This window comes from Cenococcum geophilum, assembly GCF_001692895.1.
Source record: "Cenococcum geophilum 1.58 unplaced genomic scaffold K441scaffold_19, whole genome shotgun sequence".
Taxonomy (NCBI): Eukaryota; Fungi; Ascomycota; class Dothideomycetes; order Gloniales; family Gloniaceae; genus Cenococcum; species Cenococcum geophilum.
The window spans coordinates 958,854-971,759 of NW_027137577.1; the positions used below are offsets into that span (position 1 = coordinate 958,854).

General features: G+C 42.8%; 4 protein-coding genes across 4 annotated transcripts; 3 read left to right on the forward strand and 1 right to left on the reverse strand.

Annotated features, from left to right (window-relative positions):
* Positions 1-1,653: 1,653 nt before the first annotated feature.
* On the forward strand, positions 1,654-2,372 carry K441DRAFT_635724 (uncharacterized protein; the record flags this gene model as incomplete). The annotated part of the gene is made up of 2 exons (XM_067646442.1): positions 1,654-2,003; positions 2,067-2,372. Coding segments are annotated over exons 1-2 (543 nt in total), but the record flags the coding sequence as incomplete, so codon positions are not given.
* Positions 2,373-2,568: 196 nt separating this feature from the next.
* On the forward strand, positions 2,569-2,890 carry K441DRAFT_90931 (uncharacterized protein). Its single transcript, XM_067654531.1, has one exon. It carries the CDS (start codon positions 2,681-2,683, stop codon positions 2,849-2,851), a length of 171 nt encoding a protein of 56 aa, XP_067504390.1. The 5' UTR covers positions 2,569-2,680; the 3' UTR covers positions 2,852-2,890.
* A 38-nt stretch (positions 2,891-2,928) lies between these two features.
* K441DRAFT_677132 (uncharacterized protein) lies at positions 2,929-4,049 on the reverse strand (the record flags this gene model as incomplete). Its single annotated transcript, XM_067651035.1, has 2 exons — positions 2,929-3,373; positions 3,436-4,049. 2 exons carry the CDS (start codon positions 4,047-4,049, stop codon positions 2,929-2,931), a joined length of 1,059 nt encoding a protein of 352 aa, XP_067504391.1.
* Positions 4,050-5,221: 1,172 nt separating this feature from the next.
* Positions 5,222-5,936, forward strand: K441DRAFT_90935 (uncharacterized protein). The gene is made up of 2 exons (XM_067654532.1): positions 5,222-5,835; positions 5,885-5,936. The coding sequence occupies exon 1, from the start codon at positions 5,312-5,314 to the stop codon at positions 5,792-5,794; it is 483 nt and encodes a 160-aa protein (XP_067504392.1). The 5' UTR covers positions 5,222-5,311; the 3' UTR covers positions 5,795-5,835; positions 5,885-5,936.
* Positions 5,937-12,906: the final 6,970 nt, after the last annotated feature.

Consider the following 12,906-nt stretch of genomic DNA (forward strand, 5'->3'; position numbering starts at 1 on the left):
AAAAGGGTGGGGATAGTAGATATAGGCTTATTATCGCTTGTTTCTATAGAGGTTTTTTATACCTATTAGACTTTGGCATCTTATAAGGAGGAATTCCTAGTTTTTACAGTAGATAATAACCTCCTTAGGTCTCTTATCTCCTAATCTTAGAGGTAAAAAACTAGGCAAAAAGCCTTGCTAGTTTTTACTATCCTTTTACGCCCTTTCTCCTTACTAATCTTACTAAAAAATTTCTAGGGAGATTAGGCTAAAAGGTAGTAGAAAAACTAGCTAAAAAAGGCTACTATAGTTCTTTTCTTTTCCTATTAGAAGTAGAAAAAACAACTAAAAAGGACTTATTAGGCTTTTACCGGCAGAAAAGCCTAAAACGGCAATCCTTCTCTTACTAAGGAAAATCTAACTAAAGGAGATATAGAAAGGTACCTACACCTTCTATTTTATTAGGATTTTGCTCTTAGAGAAGAAAACTCTAGAAAAAGTCTATTTTTTAGTTTTAGTGTTCCTATTCTATCTTGCCTATTTTGCTTATAAGCTAGGATCACCTCGTAAAAGAGTTTCCTCTTAGGCAAAAGGGGGTAAAAGGTAAATAAATCTACCTCTAGCTTGCTAAGCAGTAGGAATTAGGGTTTAAAGGTCTAAAAATCGATTGTTTTTAATAGGAAGATAGGTATGCGTAAGTTTTAATATACGGCGCTACCTTTTAGTAAGGTTATATATACGGTAAAAAGTATTTCTAAGGTAATAGCTTTATACCACTTAGCCATAGCATAAACCTGTAAAAGGTAAGCGAGTGACTAAAAAGATGCTAGGTATAGCCGTGCGGAACAATATATAGGCGAGGTGACTTTATTACCTTATATTTTAACCTTATATTACTATTAATAGAACTATTTTTAATTAAGTTATATTTAAATTATATCTTTTATATAAGCCTTATAAGCCCTATTACTATATTTAATACTTAATTAATAAGTATATACTTTTATTGACTATAACGTCTATAGTAAAATTTCTACTTATATAAACTAGGTCTTTAGGCTTCTACTTAGGTTACTAGACCTAGTTAAACCCGACCCGATTAGGACCCAACGCGACCCATTATAGCCTCTAACTTAGCCTAAAGCTTTACCACCTATAACTCCACTACTACGTTATAATAGCCTACTACACTTTAAAATTATAGAGTAGTATCTATTCTATAGTCCTATGTACTTGCTTTATTAAACAAGGCCTGGTTTTGGTTGCTATAGAAGCCTTTTATAGAGCGAGCGTATGTAGGGGGGAGGCTCGCTTAATACTTTCGCAAAGGGTAGTAAGTAACCTTTCTGCATGGGGTAAACACACCGGCGCATAGCTGGCCTAATGGTGCAGTTGAGCGACTTAGCGGGCGCTCAGCCTCTGATACCAATAGAATCGTACATGTGCCATATAATTTAGGATCTGCACAGGAGCCTCTCCCGGGATGTGAGGCGGATTCGCGCAGTTAAAGCAGGTGGTGCTGTCGTGAAAGGGTTTCGTTTGCACTCGACCAAGCCTTACGAAGTACTTCAACGCTGCGTGTTTAATATTAGAACCTCTAAAGAATACCATATTTCACTCCTAGTTCACTTCTCTTCTCTTCTCTTCGGTATTACTTCTGGGCAAGCAGTTATAATTGGTGCTAAACTAAATTATATTTTCTATTCCTTCACTACTCTCTTCCTCAGTATATCCCATTCCGATTCCATCCTCCGACTTCGTCGTGTTCTTATAAATTCACAGTCCCGATGGCACTTGCCCAAGATAGCGGTCCTTCGATTGCACTCCAAAATCGTGTCGTGATCGCCCACGGCATCTGTATGGGCTTGGTCTTCGCTGTCTTCTTCCCTCTCGGCGGCTCTATCCTCCATTCTCTCAACTTCCGTGGCCTTGTCTGGTTCCATTCTGGGTGGCAGCTTTTCAGCTATTCTATCGCGCTAGCCGGCCTGGGCATGGGTATCTGGATTGCTGTCACCACTGACCAAGTAAGAAAACTCTTCATTACACCGCTTCGAAGACCTTGCCAACCTAACTCGTTCCTGTTGTAGCTGACTGCAAGCAACGGCCACCCTATAATCGGCATCATCGTAATCGGTATTCTCTTTCTCCAGCCGTTCGGCGGACTCATTCACCACATGCTCTTCCGCAAGCACCAGAAGCCTACGGTCTGGGGCGCAGCGCATCGCTGGATGGGCAGAGTCCTGCTGATCCTCGGCGCTATCAATGGCGGCTTGGGTCTGCAGCTGTCGGCGGACACCGCCAAGGGCGAAATCGCTTACGGCCTGCTGGCCGAGATTTTCTTTGCGTTATGGGCTGTGAGTCTAGTGCTGGACAGGCGGCAGAAGGCGGAGTCCATGGAGAGCGTCGAAGGCTCTCCTGTGCAGGAGGAGAGGAGCTATGAGAGCAATAATAGGCTAATGGGTGCTCCAATGGCGTAATTCGGGCTAGTTTTCTCTGCCGTGGATGCATGAAACCCTAGCAGCATTATGCAGGGACGGAGATATCAAGGTATCTGTGAAGTTCTGGTCGACGTGTTCTTTGGTGGCACAAGTTATGGTTTCCTTAGCAAGCAACATGATGATTACGTAGAAATCCTGATCTAAGAATGATGATTTAGAAAGAACATAAGCACTAGTCTATCCTCTTGTGCTGAAGACGTCTCATGCTCGATACATCTACGCAGAACCCGCTCGCGAGGTTCTTGCGTTATTTCTTAACAATGTTAGGCCCCCCGCGCATTTCGCCCGTTCTCACGTTGGCAATATATCCGTCCAGAAACCAAACAAGAATCGCATTCCAGCGAATTGCCTCGAAGGCTGCTTTCTCGTCTTGATCGCTTCACCAATCCAATGCCTCATTCTTCACCACGGCGTTGCTGAACCTCAATATGTACAGAAGCGGATGTCCAAATTATGCGCTGTAGTAGTTCGGATTGTGGCCTAAATCATGCACGCTTTCCCTCGCGGCCGCAGGCATACTATCCCATGACGTGGGTTTCTGGTTAGGTGGTGGGGGAGACGGGGCAGGGCTTTGCGGTGCTGGCATCTGATGCCAGGGCGTAGGTGGTGGCGGCTGTGCAAATCCGTTGTGCGGATCGACTATGTGGTAGCCGGCAGGCTGCGGGTCAGAACTCACGGCTTCATGGGCCACTTTCTTGAATTTCCAGACGTAGATGACACGGATTAAAGCACCGATGCCGAGGATCATGGGAATAGTCTGGCCTGCCGAGGAGATGTCGTGCACGTCTTGGATCTTGTTCCAGCAGATGGTTAGCTCGACACCGATGATGACGGTTGTGGCGACGATAAATTGGCTGGTAGAGTCAAGGATTTGCATGAGGTGTGCGCGCTTAGGCCTTTGGGTCCTGGGTTAGTGAATGAAACTAGGAGTTGGAGAGGTTGGCATTTATGGACGTACAAGTCTTGATCCAGAGGTTTATATTGCTCTTTTTTAAGGATAACTTTTTTCCCCTGGCTTGGCCGTACCTTTGAGACTACTTTCATGCATACAAGGGTGATGCAACATAGTAAAAGGAAGAGACAGAAAATGATGTTGAGCATTCGGAACCCACGGTTGTTGAGCTGGATCTTGTGGAAGAAAAATCCATACTGCACACACTTCACTGTAGCGAGCTTTGGTACCTGATGAATCCAGTACCACAGTTCAAACCCCAGCACGGCAGTCAGAAGCACACTATTCATGTAGCCGTATACTCGGCCCGGATTGACACGCGGGAATCTCGTAGGATCTAGATAGGGATTGCAGCATGTAAATATGCGCCATAAGTATATTGGTACAAGGACAAGGTATGAGCCGAATGCGAGGAAGAGGATAATGTAAGTCTCGACTATTGGAAAGCTTTTCTCGGCATGTTCTTGTATCGTCTGGATGAAAAGGGCTAGAAATGTCGCCGCGACAAAGAGGGCGTTTGCAAGGCGAAGAGAGCTTGATTCCTCTGGTGCAATCCAGGCTGCTAAGATTCCACCATACCATTGTAGGTAGTATCCAATGCGGATGCCGAGGCCGTACATATCGGAGTTTCCCGAAAAAGTGCAAGTTTCCATGGCTGAAATATAATGAAAGAATTAAAATGAGAGAGGGGCTTTGTGCGATAACTATATATAAAAATTCTAGAGAAGGAAGAATAGGAAATTGGTAGCTGAGAATGGGAGGCCGCAAGGCTAAAATCGAAGACACACTTCAAACTTCAGCAGAGGCTACCCTTTTCATGCCTTGTATTTTGAGCCGCAAGTCCAGCCATCTCCCTGTTCAGCTGGGACATGCTTTTGTGCTGTTCTAGTCTCCAGCCAATATTGAGGCTGAGCCCAAAACGCAAGGGCTCTAAATCAAGCCAATCATAACATAACGATTATATAAGTCAAGCATGACTTGGCAGGAACTCGGCGCCTCTGAAGCGCTTGGCCCCCATGGGAAGCTGCACATGAAGGGGAAGCGGAATCGTCCGCCCGCTGGAAAGATACTTGCTCACATTTTTAAAATTAGAAGTCTCCTGCAGCGCATCCCTTTAGCGGTTTTTATGATGCAGTTGCCAGGGGGCAATACAACGCGAGCGATGAATTGTGCAGCTTGCCTTACAGGTATTTCCTGAATGCAACTTTTCTCTTAAGATGCTTAAATCTCTTTAGTTTCGGCCTTAGTAGACCACCATGGCCGATGCAACCCACGCAACTTCGAACATTTTCTGCAGGTACGAAGAATTCCCGACCACACGGGTCCAAATCGCGCTAGCATTCTTAGTGGTTGTATCACGTGCCACATACTAGTCTTGCGGGTTCCAGCAAGAGAAGCTCATCTCATTCGGTAGGCTCAGCATTGTACAGCATGTACAGGCTCCAGTGTCCCCCCCCTGTGTGCGCGCGCAACACACACAGTAATTTCGGTAATCACCAGTCAAGTGCACCATCTAGCGTAGATACTGTGCGCTTGCCAAAAGAGCTGTGCACCCGCAAGAAAGGCAAAGCCTTAAATTTTTAAGCTTAATTGCAAGTGCGTATGAAGCGAAATTGCTGTGTTGTGCGCACACAGGGGGAAACACTGTACAAGCAACTTCACGTATTTCTGTAACAAAAACTACTTAGTTTTTCAAATAGAATGACTTTTCCGCACAGCATTTAGAAGCAATGGAGTCCAATGACATTGTTCTCCGGCGAGGCTGAGGTGCATATCTTGGGCAGCGACAGCCCTTCGAGAATGTCTCGCGCTTCTACCCAGCTTCTAGCTCAATTTACTTATTCAACAGCATCCGTAGCATCCGTCGCATCCAAATTGCGCCATGGCTGGCGTCGAAATCTTAGGAATTGTAGCTTCAGCAGTGCAGTTTGTTGACGTTGGTCTCCGCGCTCTACTAGCTCTAACGAAACTTTACTCCAATCTTCAAAACGCGCCTAGGAAGCTAAAGGCTGCCGTTTGCGGTCTGCAACAATCGATCCGGCTAGTACAAATTATTCAAACGGATATTGAACGCCCCTATGATGGCCCTGGCTCGACTCTTAGCGTTTCGATTGCGCCCGACATGCTACTACGGCCATCGCATAGCTCAACGAATGTAGACGAGGCGAAACAGCTCGAATCTCTTCTCTATCAACTTACTTCTACTCCGTCGGACCATATTTTGAAGTGGGGTTGGAGAAGAGTGATAATTCTGAAGGATGAAAGTGATATTTTGGAGACACGCAAGCGTCTTGAAAGGCTGAAGTCAGCCTTGGACTTATGGTTGGGAAATGAGAGCCTTGAAATGGTCCAAAAGCAGCTGTAAGAGAGGTTTCTCTTTGAGGGAGGGCCTGATAATGTCTTTCGGTAACTATTTCGGCACAGCATATTTAGTCAGTGTCTCTGATACTCGCAGGATGACCACTCAATCTGTAGGAGCAGCTATTTCGCGTGTCGAAAATCAAATCTAAGTATCTACGAATGAAACTATTGCGGGACTGAAACTTTAGATAGAAGGATTCCAAACCGCGCATGCAAGGTTGAAGATAAAGTAATCGCCATGGGTCAGATCGTTCCGCAACGGACCAAGCAGTGGAGTTATCCTCAAATACAGTCCCTGAGCTTGTAGGTCGACCAGCAAATTTACTGTGACCAGAGTCGCTGATAAACAAACAAGCAAACCCGCACAGGTCAGAGTCTGGTCGGAGAACTCGTGCAAGGCGTCTCTACTGGCCCGTGAAGCTGTGCCAGGTGCTTTTAGTGGTCTAAGTGGGTTTGCTTGTTTGTTCATCAGCAACTCTAATTGTGACCCTTCCTAATGGATCTGTCCTTTCGCTCACGGTTATCCCGCTATTGTTTGATCAGGCTTGACTTTCCCTAGGCAAGACAAATTTGTCGCGAACTTACATCTGCTCCAAGCTTGCTTAACAGTATCCATGACGATTCTCGCGAGAATAATACCATGCATCAACTCAAACAGCCGCGCATGAAGCCAAGGTAGGGGCTATGGTTCTTTAAATACACAAATTAATTCCTAAGAAATGTACTAAGTACGCCAGTGCGTTAGTACATTAGTATGTTGCGTCCCCACGTTCTTACGTTCCTACCTTCCGAGTTATAACCCCATGATTTATTATGTGACTTAGTTACCCCTCGTCCTATAGTTCGATTGGTTCTATTACCTCCTATACTATTATAACTAACTTGTTCCTGTCCTCTCCTAGTAGTCGCACTACTACTGATATAAGGTCCGTAACACTAGGAGAAAAAATTCCGTTAGGTCGCTACTCTAAGACTCCTATAAGGGAGTATCCTAATTACCTATCTTGCCCTATTCGCCTTCTAGTACGATACTTTTACTTAAGTTAAGATTACTATAAAATTAATATTATATACCTGCCCTCACTCCTTTAATTACCTTATATATATATATACTTATAGCTATCCTATTTATAGTATAAATCTAATATTATATAACCTTCTACCATAAATAAATAGTAGGTTAACTGGGTATTTTATCCTAGGGCCCTAATCTAGGTCCCCTATCTTAGCTAAAAATAGAAGGATATAATAAAATACTACGCGTTTAGTAAACCCAGGCAATTAGGTAGAGTAGTATAAAAGGAAGGTAGTTAAGAGGCTTATTAAAGGCCTCTTAAGGCGTATACTATTTAGTTACTATGCCGTATAGGTGCTATATAATGTAATATATACCATATAAAAGGAAGTGGTGACGCCGGTTATAGACACTGTAATTCGAATAAGCTAATATATAGACGTAATAGCTGTTTTTAAGCTTTTCGTTGAGGCTTACCCTCTTAGCAAAAAATTCTCCACGCTATTACCACGAGGCTCTATACAAAGCTCTGCATATAGAGGCTCTGTACGAGGCTCTGCACGAAGCTCTACACAAAGCTCTGTATAAAGCTCTACGAAGCTCTACACGAAGCTCTACATATAGAGGCTCTGCACGAGGCTCTGCACGAGGCTCTGCGCGAAGCTCTACGTACGGAGGCTCTACACGAAGCTGTACACAAAGCCTTTATGTGTGCGTGCGACATATTACTATCGGGTCCCGCTATATTCCCGATAGGCCTCTACACGTGCCTCTGCCAAGTATACCCCCTATATCCACCTAGGTAGCCACCTCATTTTTTACACTTCCTTCCTTACATCCTTCCCTACCTAAGGAGACACCGGAACGACGGCCGGCGGACGACCGTCGCCATCGCCAGACGACCGTCGTCAGAGCTAGACGACCGTCGTCATCGCCAGACGACCGTCCGCCAGAGCCAGACGACCGTCGCCAGAGCCAGACGACCGTCGCCAGAGCCAGACAGCCCGGAGCCAGAGCCAGATGACCGTCTCCAGAGCTAGACGACCGTCGTCAGAGCCAGATGACCGTCTCCAGAGCTAGACGACCGTCGTCAGAGCCAGACGACCGTCGTCAGAGCTAGACGACCGTCGCCAGAGCCAGATGACCGTCGTCAGAGCTAGACGACCGTCGTCATCGCCAGACGACCCGTCGCCAGAGCCAGACGACCGTCGCCAGAGCTAGACGACCGTCGCCAGAGCCAGACGGCCGGAGCCAGAGCCAGATGACCTCGCCACAGCTAGACGACCGTCGCCATCGCCAGATGACCGGTCAGAGCTAGACGACCGTCGTCATCGCCAGACCGACCGTCGCCAGAGCTAGACGACCGTCGCCATCGCCAGACGGCCATCGCCAGAGCCAGATGACGTCGCCAGAGCCAGACGACCGTCGCCAGAGCCAGATGACCGTCGCCAGAGCTAGACGACCGTCGCCAGAGCCAGACGACCGTCGCCAGAGCCAGACGGCCGGAGCCAGAGCCAGATGACCGTCGCCACAGCTAGACGACCGTCGTCAGAGCTAGACGACCGTCGCCATCGCCAGATGACCGGTCAGAGCTAGACGACCGTTGTCATCGCCAGACGACCGTCGCCATCGCCAGACGACCGTCGCCAGAGCTAGACGACCGTCGCCATCGCCAGACGGCCATCGCCAGAGCCAGATGACCGTCGCCAGAGCCAGATGACCGTCGCCAGAGCTAGACGACCGTCGCCAGAGCCAGACGGCCGGAGCCAGAGCCAGATGACCGTCGCCACAGCTAGACGACCGTCGCCATCGCCAGATGACCGGTCAGAGCTAGACGACCGTCGTCATTCCAGACGGCCGGAGCCAGAGCTAGATGACCGTCGCCAGAGCTAGATGACCGTCGCCAGAGCCACACGACAACCGTTCGAACGACCAGCCAGCGAACACTATAAACGATTCGATCGATTAATCGAATCAAGTGACATAGACAGGTAGGCATAGACAGGTAGGTATAGACAGGTAGGTAGGCACAGACAGGTAGGCATAGATAGGTAGGCATAGATAGGTAGGCACAGACAGGTAGGCATAGACAGGTAGGTACAGACAGGTAGGCATAGACAGGTAGGTATAGACAGGTAGGTATAGACAGACAGACAGACAGACAAACAGGTAGGTAGGTAGGTAGGTAGGTAGGTAGGCAGGCAGGCAAGTAGATAGCTTTATATTTTATATAGTTATAATATAAATATATTTAAAAGTATATTATAGCAATCTATGGAAATATGTGATAATTTAGTTACTATATAATATAATAATAATTTATATAGTTACAATTTGTACAGTTCGTACAGTTTGCACAGTTTATACAGTTCGTACAGTTTGTACAGTTCGTACAGTTTGTACAGTTCGTACAGTTTATACAGTTTGCGCGCTATATAATTATAGGGTAGCAAAATGCTAGCATTGGTTTGGTAGTTAAGCATTTTGCTACGATTTGCTAGTAGACGCTGCAAACTTATTGCGAAATGCGCGGTTTGTACGAATCGCTAACGACCATATACGACCGCCGCGATCGTACAGTTTGCGGCAATTTGCGGCAAACCGCAACAACCTGCCACAAAAAAAAATTCCTGATGGGAGTATAAGGTACTAAACCTAATAGCCTAATACGCCACTTATAAGACCTTCCTTAGTCTAAAGATAACCCTTATAATTAGTTCTAATAATAGATAATCCTAAAAGCACGAAATCTGGCCCTAGGTATACTACCTATAATAGAGCTAACTATACCTTAGCTTTATACTATAGAACTAAAGTTACCTCCTAAAATTAATAAGCTTATTACTATAGTATATAACACCTCTGTTAACCTATTATTATATTAACTTATTACCGCAAAGACTATTAGCGCCTATACGCTCCCTACTAACCTCTAAAGCTTAGGCTAGATTAATATAGCAGCATTAAAAGTAAAAGAAAATAGGCTCTATTATAGAGGCCGCCTATTTATCCCTAACTTAGAAAATTTATAACGGTAACTAATCTAAATAGCCTAGACCTCCGATTAAGCGGCTACCTAGGTAAAAAAGAAACCTATAAGCTTCTTAGCCGATACTACTTCTAGCTAAAAATAATAGACTTAGTTAAACACTTTATAGGCGCCTACTATAGTTATAAGCGCGTTAAGGCCTTTAATATAAAGTACTAAGGACTACTATACCCTCTACTAGTACCTATATAACGATAGGCAGATATTACTATAGATTTTGTTATTAACCTACTACCCTATAAACGATACGGCCGTACCTATAAGAATATCCTTATAATAATATACCAACTTATAAAAGAGCGCCACTATGTCCTAACTAAAGGCGTAGCCGTTAACGACGTTACCAACGCCTTTTTCGCGAAGTTTACCGACTATATAGGTTACCTAACTCAATTACGTCTAACTAAGGTATTTAATTTAACTCCAATATATAGAGACGAATCTACTAACGCCTTAGCATCTCTATTAAGATGTCTATATTCTTTTATTATAAAACTACTAGGTAACTAGAAAACGCTAATACTAGTATAAAAGCGTACCTATAATAGGTAGTCGCCTATAGTTAAGATAACTAGGTAGATTACCTCCTACTAGGTAAATTCGCAGTAAATAACTGCGTCTTAACTACTATAGGACTTACCCCGTTTTTCGCGAATAAGGGTTATTACCCCTAATCTAGTATAGAGCCACCAGAACCTATTAATAAGAAACTACTATATAGAAAACGCCTTANGATGCTACTTACTAACTAGTATATAGACCGTATAAAAAATCTACTCGACTACTATAAGGAAGAAATGGCCTAGGCTTAAGTAAAGTAGGCCTACTTTACTAACNNTTATAGAACGCCACTACTGGAGATACGTGTTAGCGACTAGGTATAGCTAAATATACGTAATATCTCTATATAGAGGCCTATAAAGTTACTTAATTATAAGAACCTTAGCCCCTATTTAATTAAACGAGTTATTAATAGGGGAGCCGTATATAAGCTAGAACTCCTACTTACCCTAGCCACCTATAGGATATAGCCTATATTTTACCTATAGCTACTATACCTCTATTAGCCTAACCCCTTACTAGGGCAGATATAGCTTAAACCCCTACTAGGGCAGATATAGCCTAAACCCCTACTAGTACTAATCTAAAATAAAAATAAAGACAAGAATTATAAGGAGTGGACCATTAAATAAATTATTAACTTTAAATACTTTTAGTAAATGTAGAGGACAACGGCTCTACTATAGAGCTATATATATAGGATTCGATATAAATTAGCTAGAATAGCAACTATAGGAAGACTTTAAAAATGCAAAGGATCTAATTAGTGACTTTTACTACGCGAACCTATAGAAACCGGGCCTAAGTAGAGATTTTATACCTAATTCTCTATAGGAGCCCTTATAGAGTTAAACCATTATATATTGCTACGTAAGGGCAAATTACTATTAGATTGCCGTTAGATTGCGGTAAAGTGTAATTATATAACTAGAATATTGTTAAGATATCTAGGAACTTTAACTAGCGGTTAAAGTTATCTAATTGGTCGGATTTTTAGATGCTAAGCCTTATTATATAATATTGTTTTAAGCCTTTAGCAATACCCCCCTTTCTTCTTTTTTATACCTTAAGTGTTCCTTTTATATATATATAGTAACTATAGCGTCGCCAGAGCTCCGCCTCTATAGGAAGGGCGGTAGTATTATAGAACCCTACCGTAAGGGCCTCCATAGGAGAGCCCCGTGCTCTTGCATATACCTCGCGTACAGCTTATATTAGCTACGCGTAGGTATATTACCTCCTTACGCCCTTAACCCTTACGATTAATCGCGTAACGTCTTATAGACTCCTCAAATACATACGCTCTATAGCCACTACCCTACGTCCCATAACACTTTCTAGCCTTCTTAGCCTTAAGTTTAGAGAGACCTTATTTTACAAAATATAACTCCTTTAAGTATACCTTTTTACAACCTTTTATAAGATGGCTTAATTAAGCGTAAGTACCTAGTTAAGCCTTTAGAGCCTAAGACGCATTATTAAAATAATATTAAACTTTAGCTAGGGCCTTAGCCAGTTTACACTTTAACTTTTTAGCCGCTACTAATATATAAGACCCTATAACAAATTAGATAAGGAATTAAATAATTATAAAAAATTATAAGATGTATATACTTAGCGTTAGAGATAGATTAAATATTATAGGATAACTATATATTCGCTTACGTATACTTAGTATAAAAGGAAGGTTAGCAACTAGATAAAGCCGCAATCGCAATATATATTAACTTCTTCTCTATATAATAAGAATAGGACGGTATAACTTTACTAAGTAAAAGAATAAATGTTACTAGTTAATTATAATAGTTAGACGCAGAAAATCTAATAAAAGGCATTAAAAATAATAAAAGTTATTAAATTAAAAACGGGAATGCTATACCTTTAATAAATAACTTAGAGATAGGAGAAATCTTTAAAGACAAAGATAAAGAGGAGGGGGATAGTATTACGGACCTTATATTAGCAGTAATGCGACTATTAAGAAAAGATATAAATAGGTTAGTTAAGATAGTATAGGAGGCGCTAGAACCGATTAAGCTATAGGATAAAAGCTAGCTAAGTTACGTAGCTAGTTACGTTATAAGTTTAAAACGTAGAAATATGGGAATATAGGAACGTAACGTACTTAGTACATTTTTTAGGCGCAGTATCGTGTATTTAAAGGACTACAGTCCCTACCTAGATAGTTCTCTTCTTTATAGTAAATCTTAGAATATAATTAGAGTTAATCTATTAGGCAACCTACTCTACTAGTTATTATTACATTATTAACTCCTTATTTACCTATATACCTAGCCTATTAATAAGTCTACCGTAGTTCCTACTATAAGGCTTCGTTATAGCTAATATAAGTAGCTATTTACTGTATTAATCCCCTAGTTACCATCTCTACCTTATAATATTTAGCACAATTATAAAATAGGATAGATTAGTAAGAGAGATAAATCCTTAAGGAGGTAAGGCCTTTAGAATTATAGAGACTATATACTAT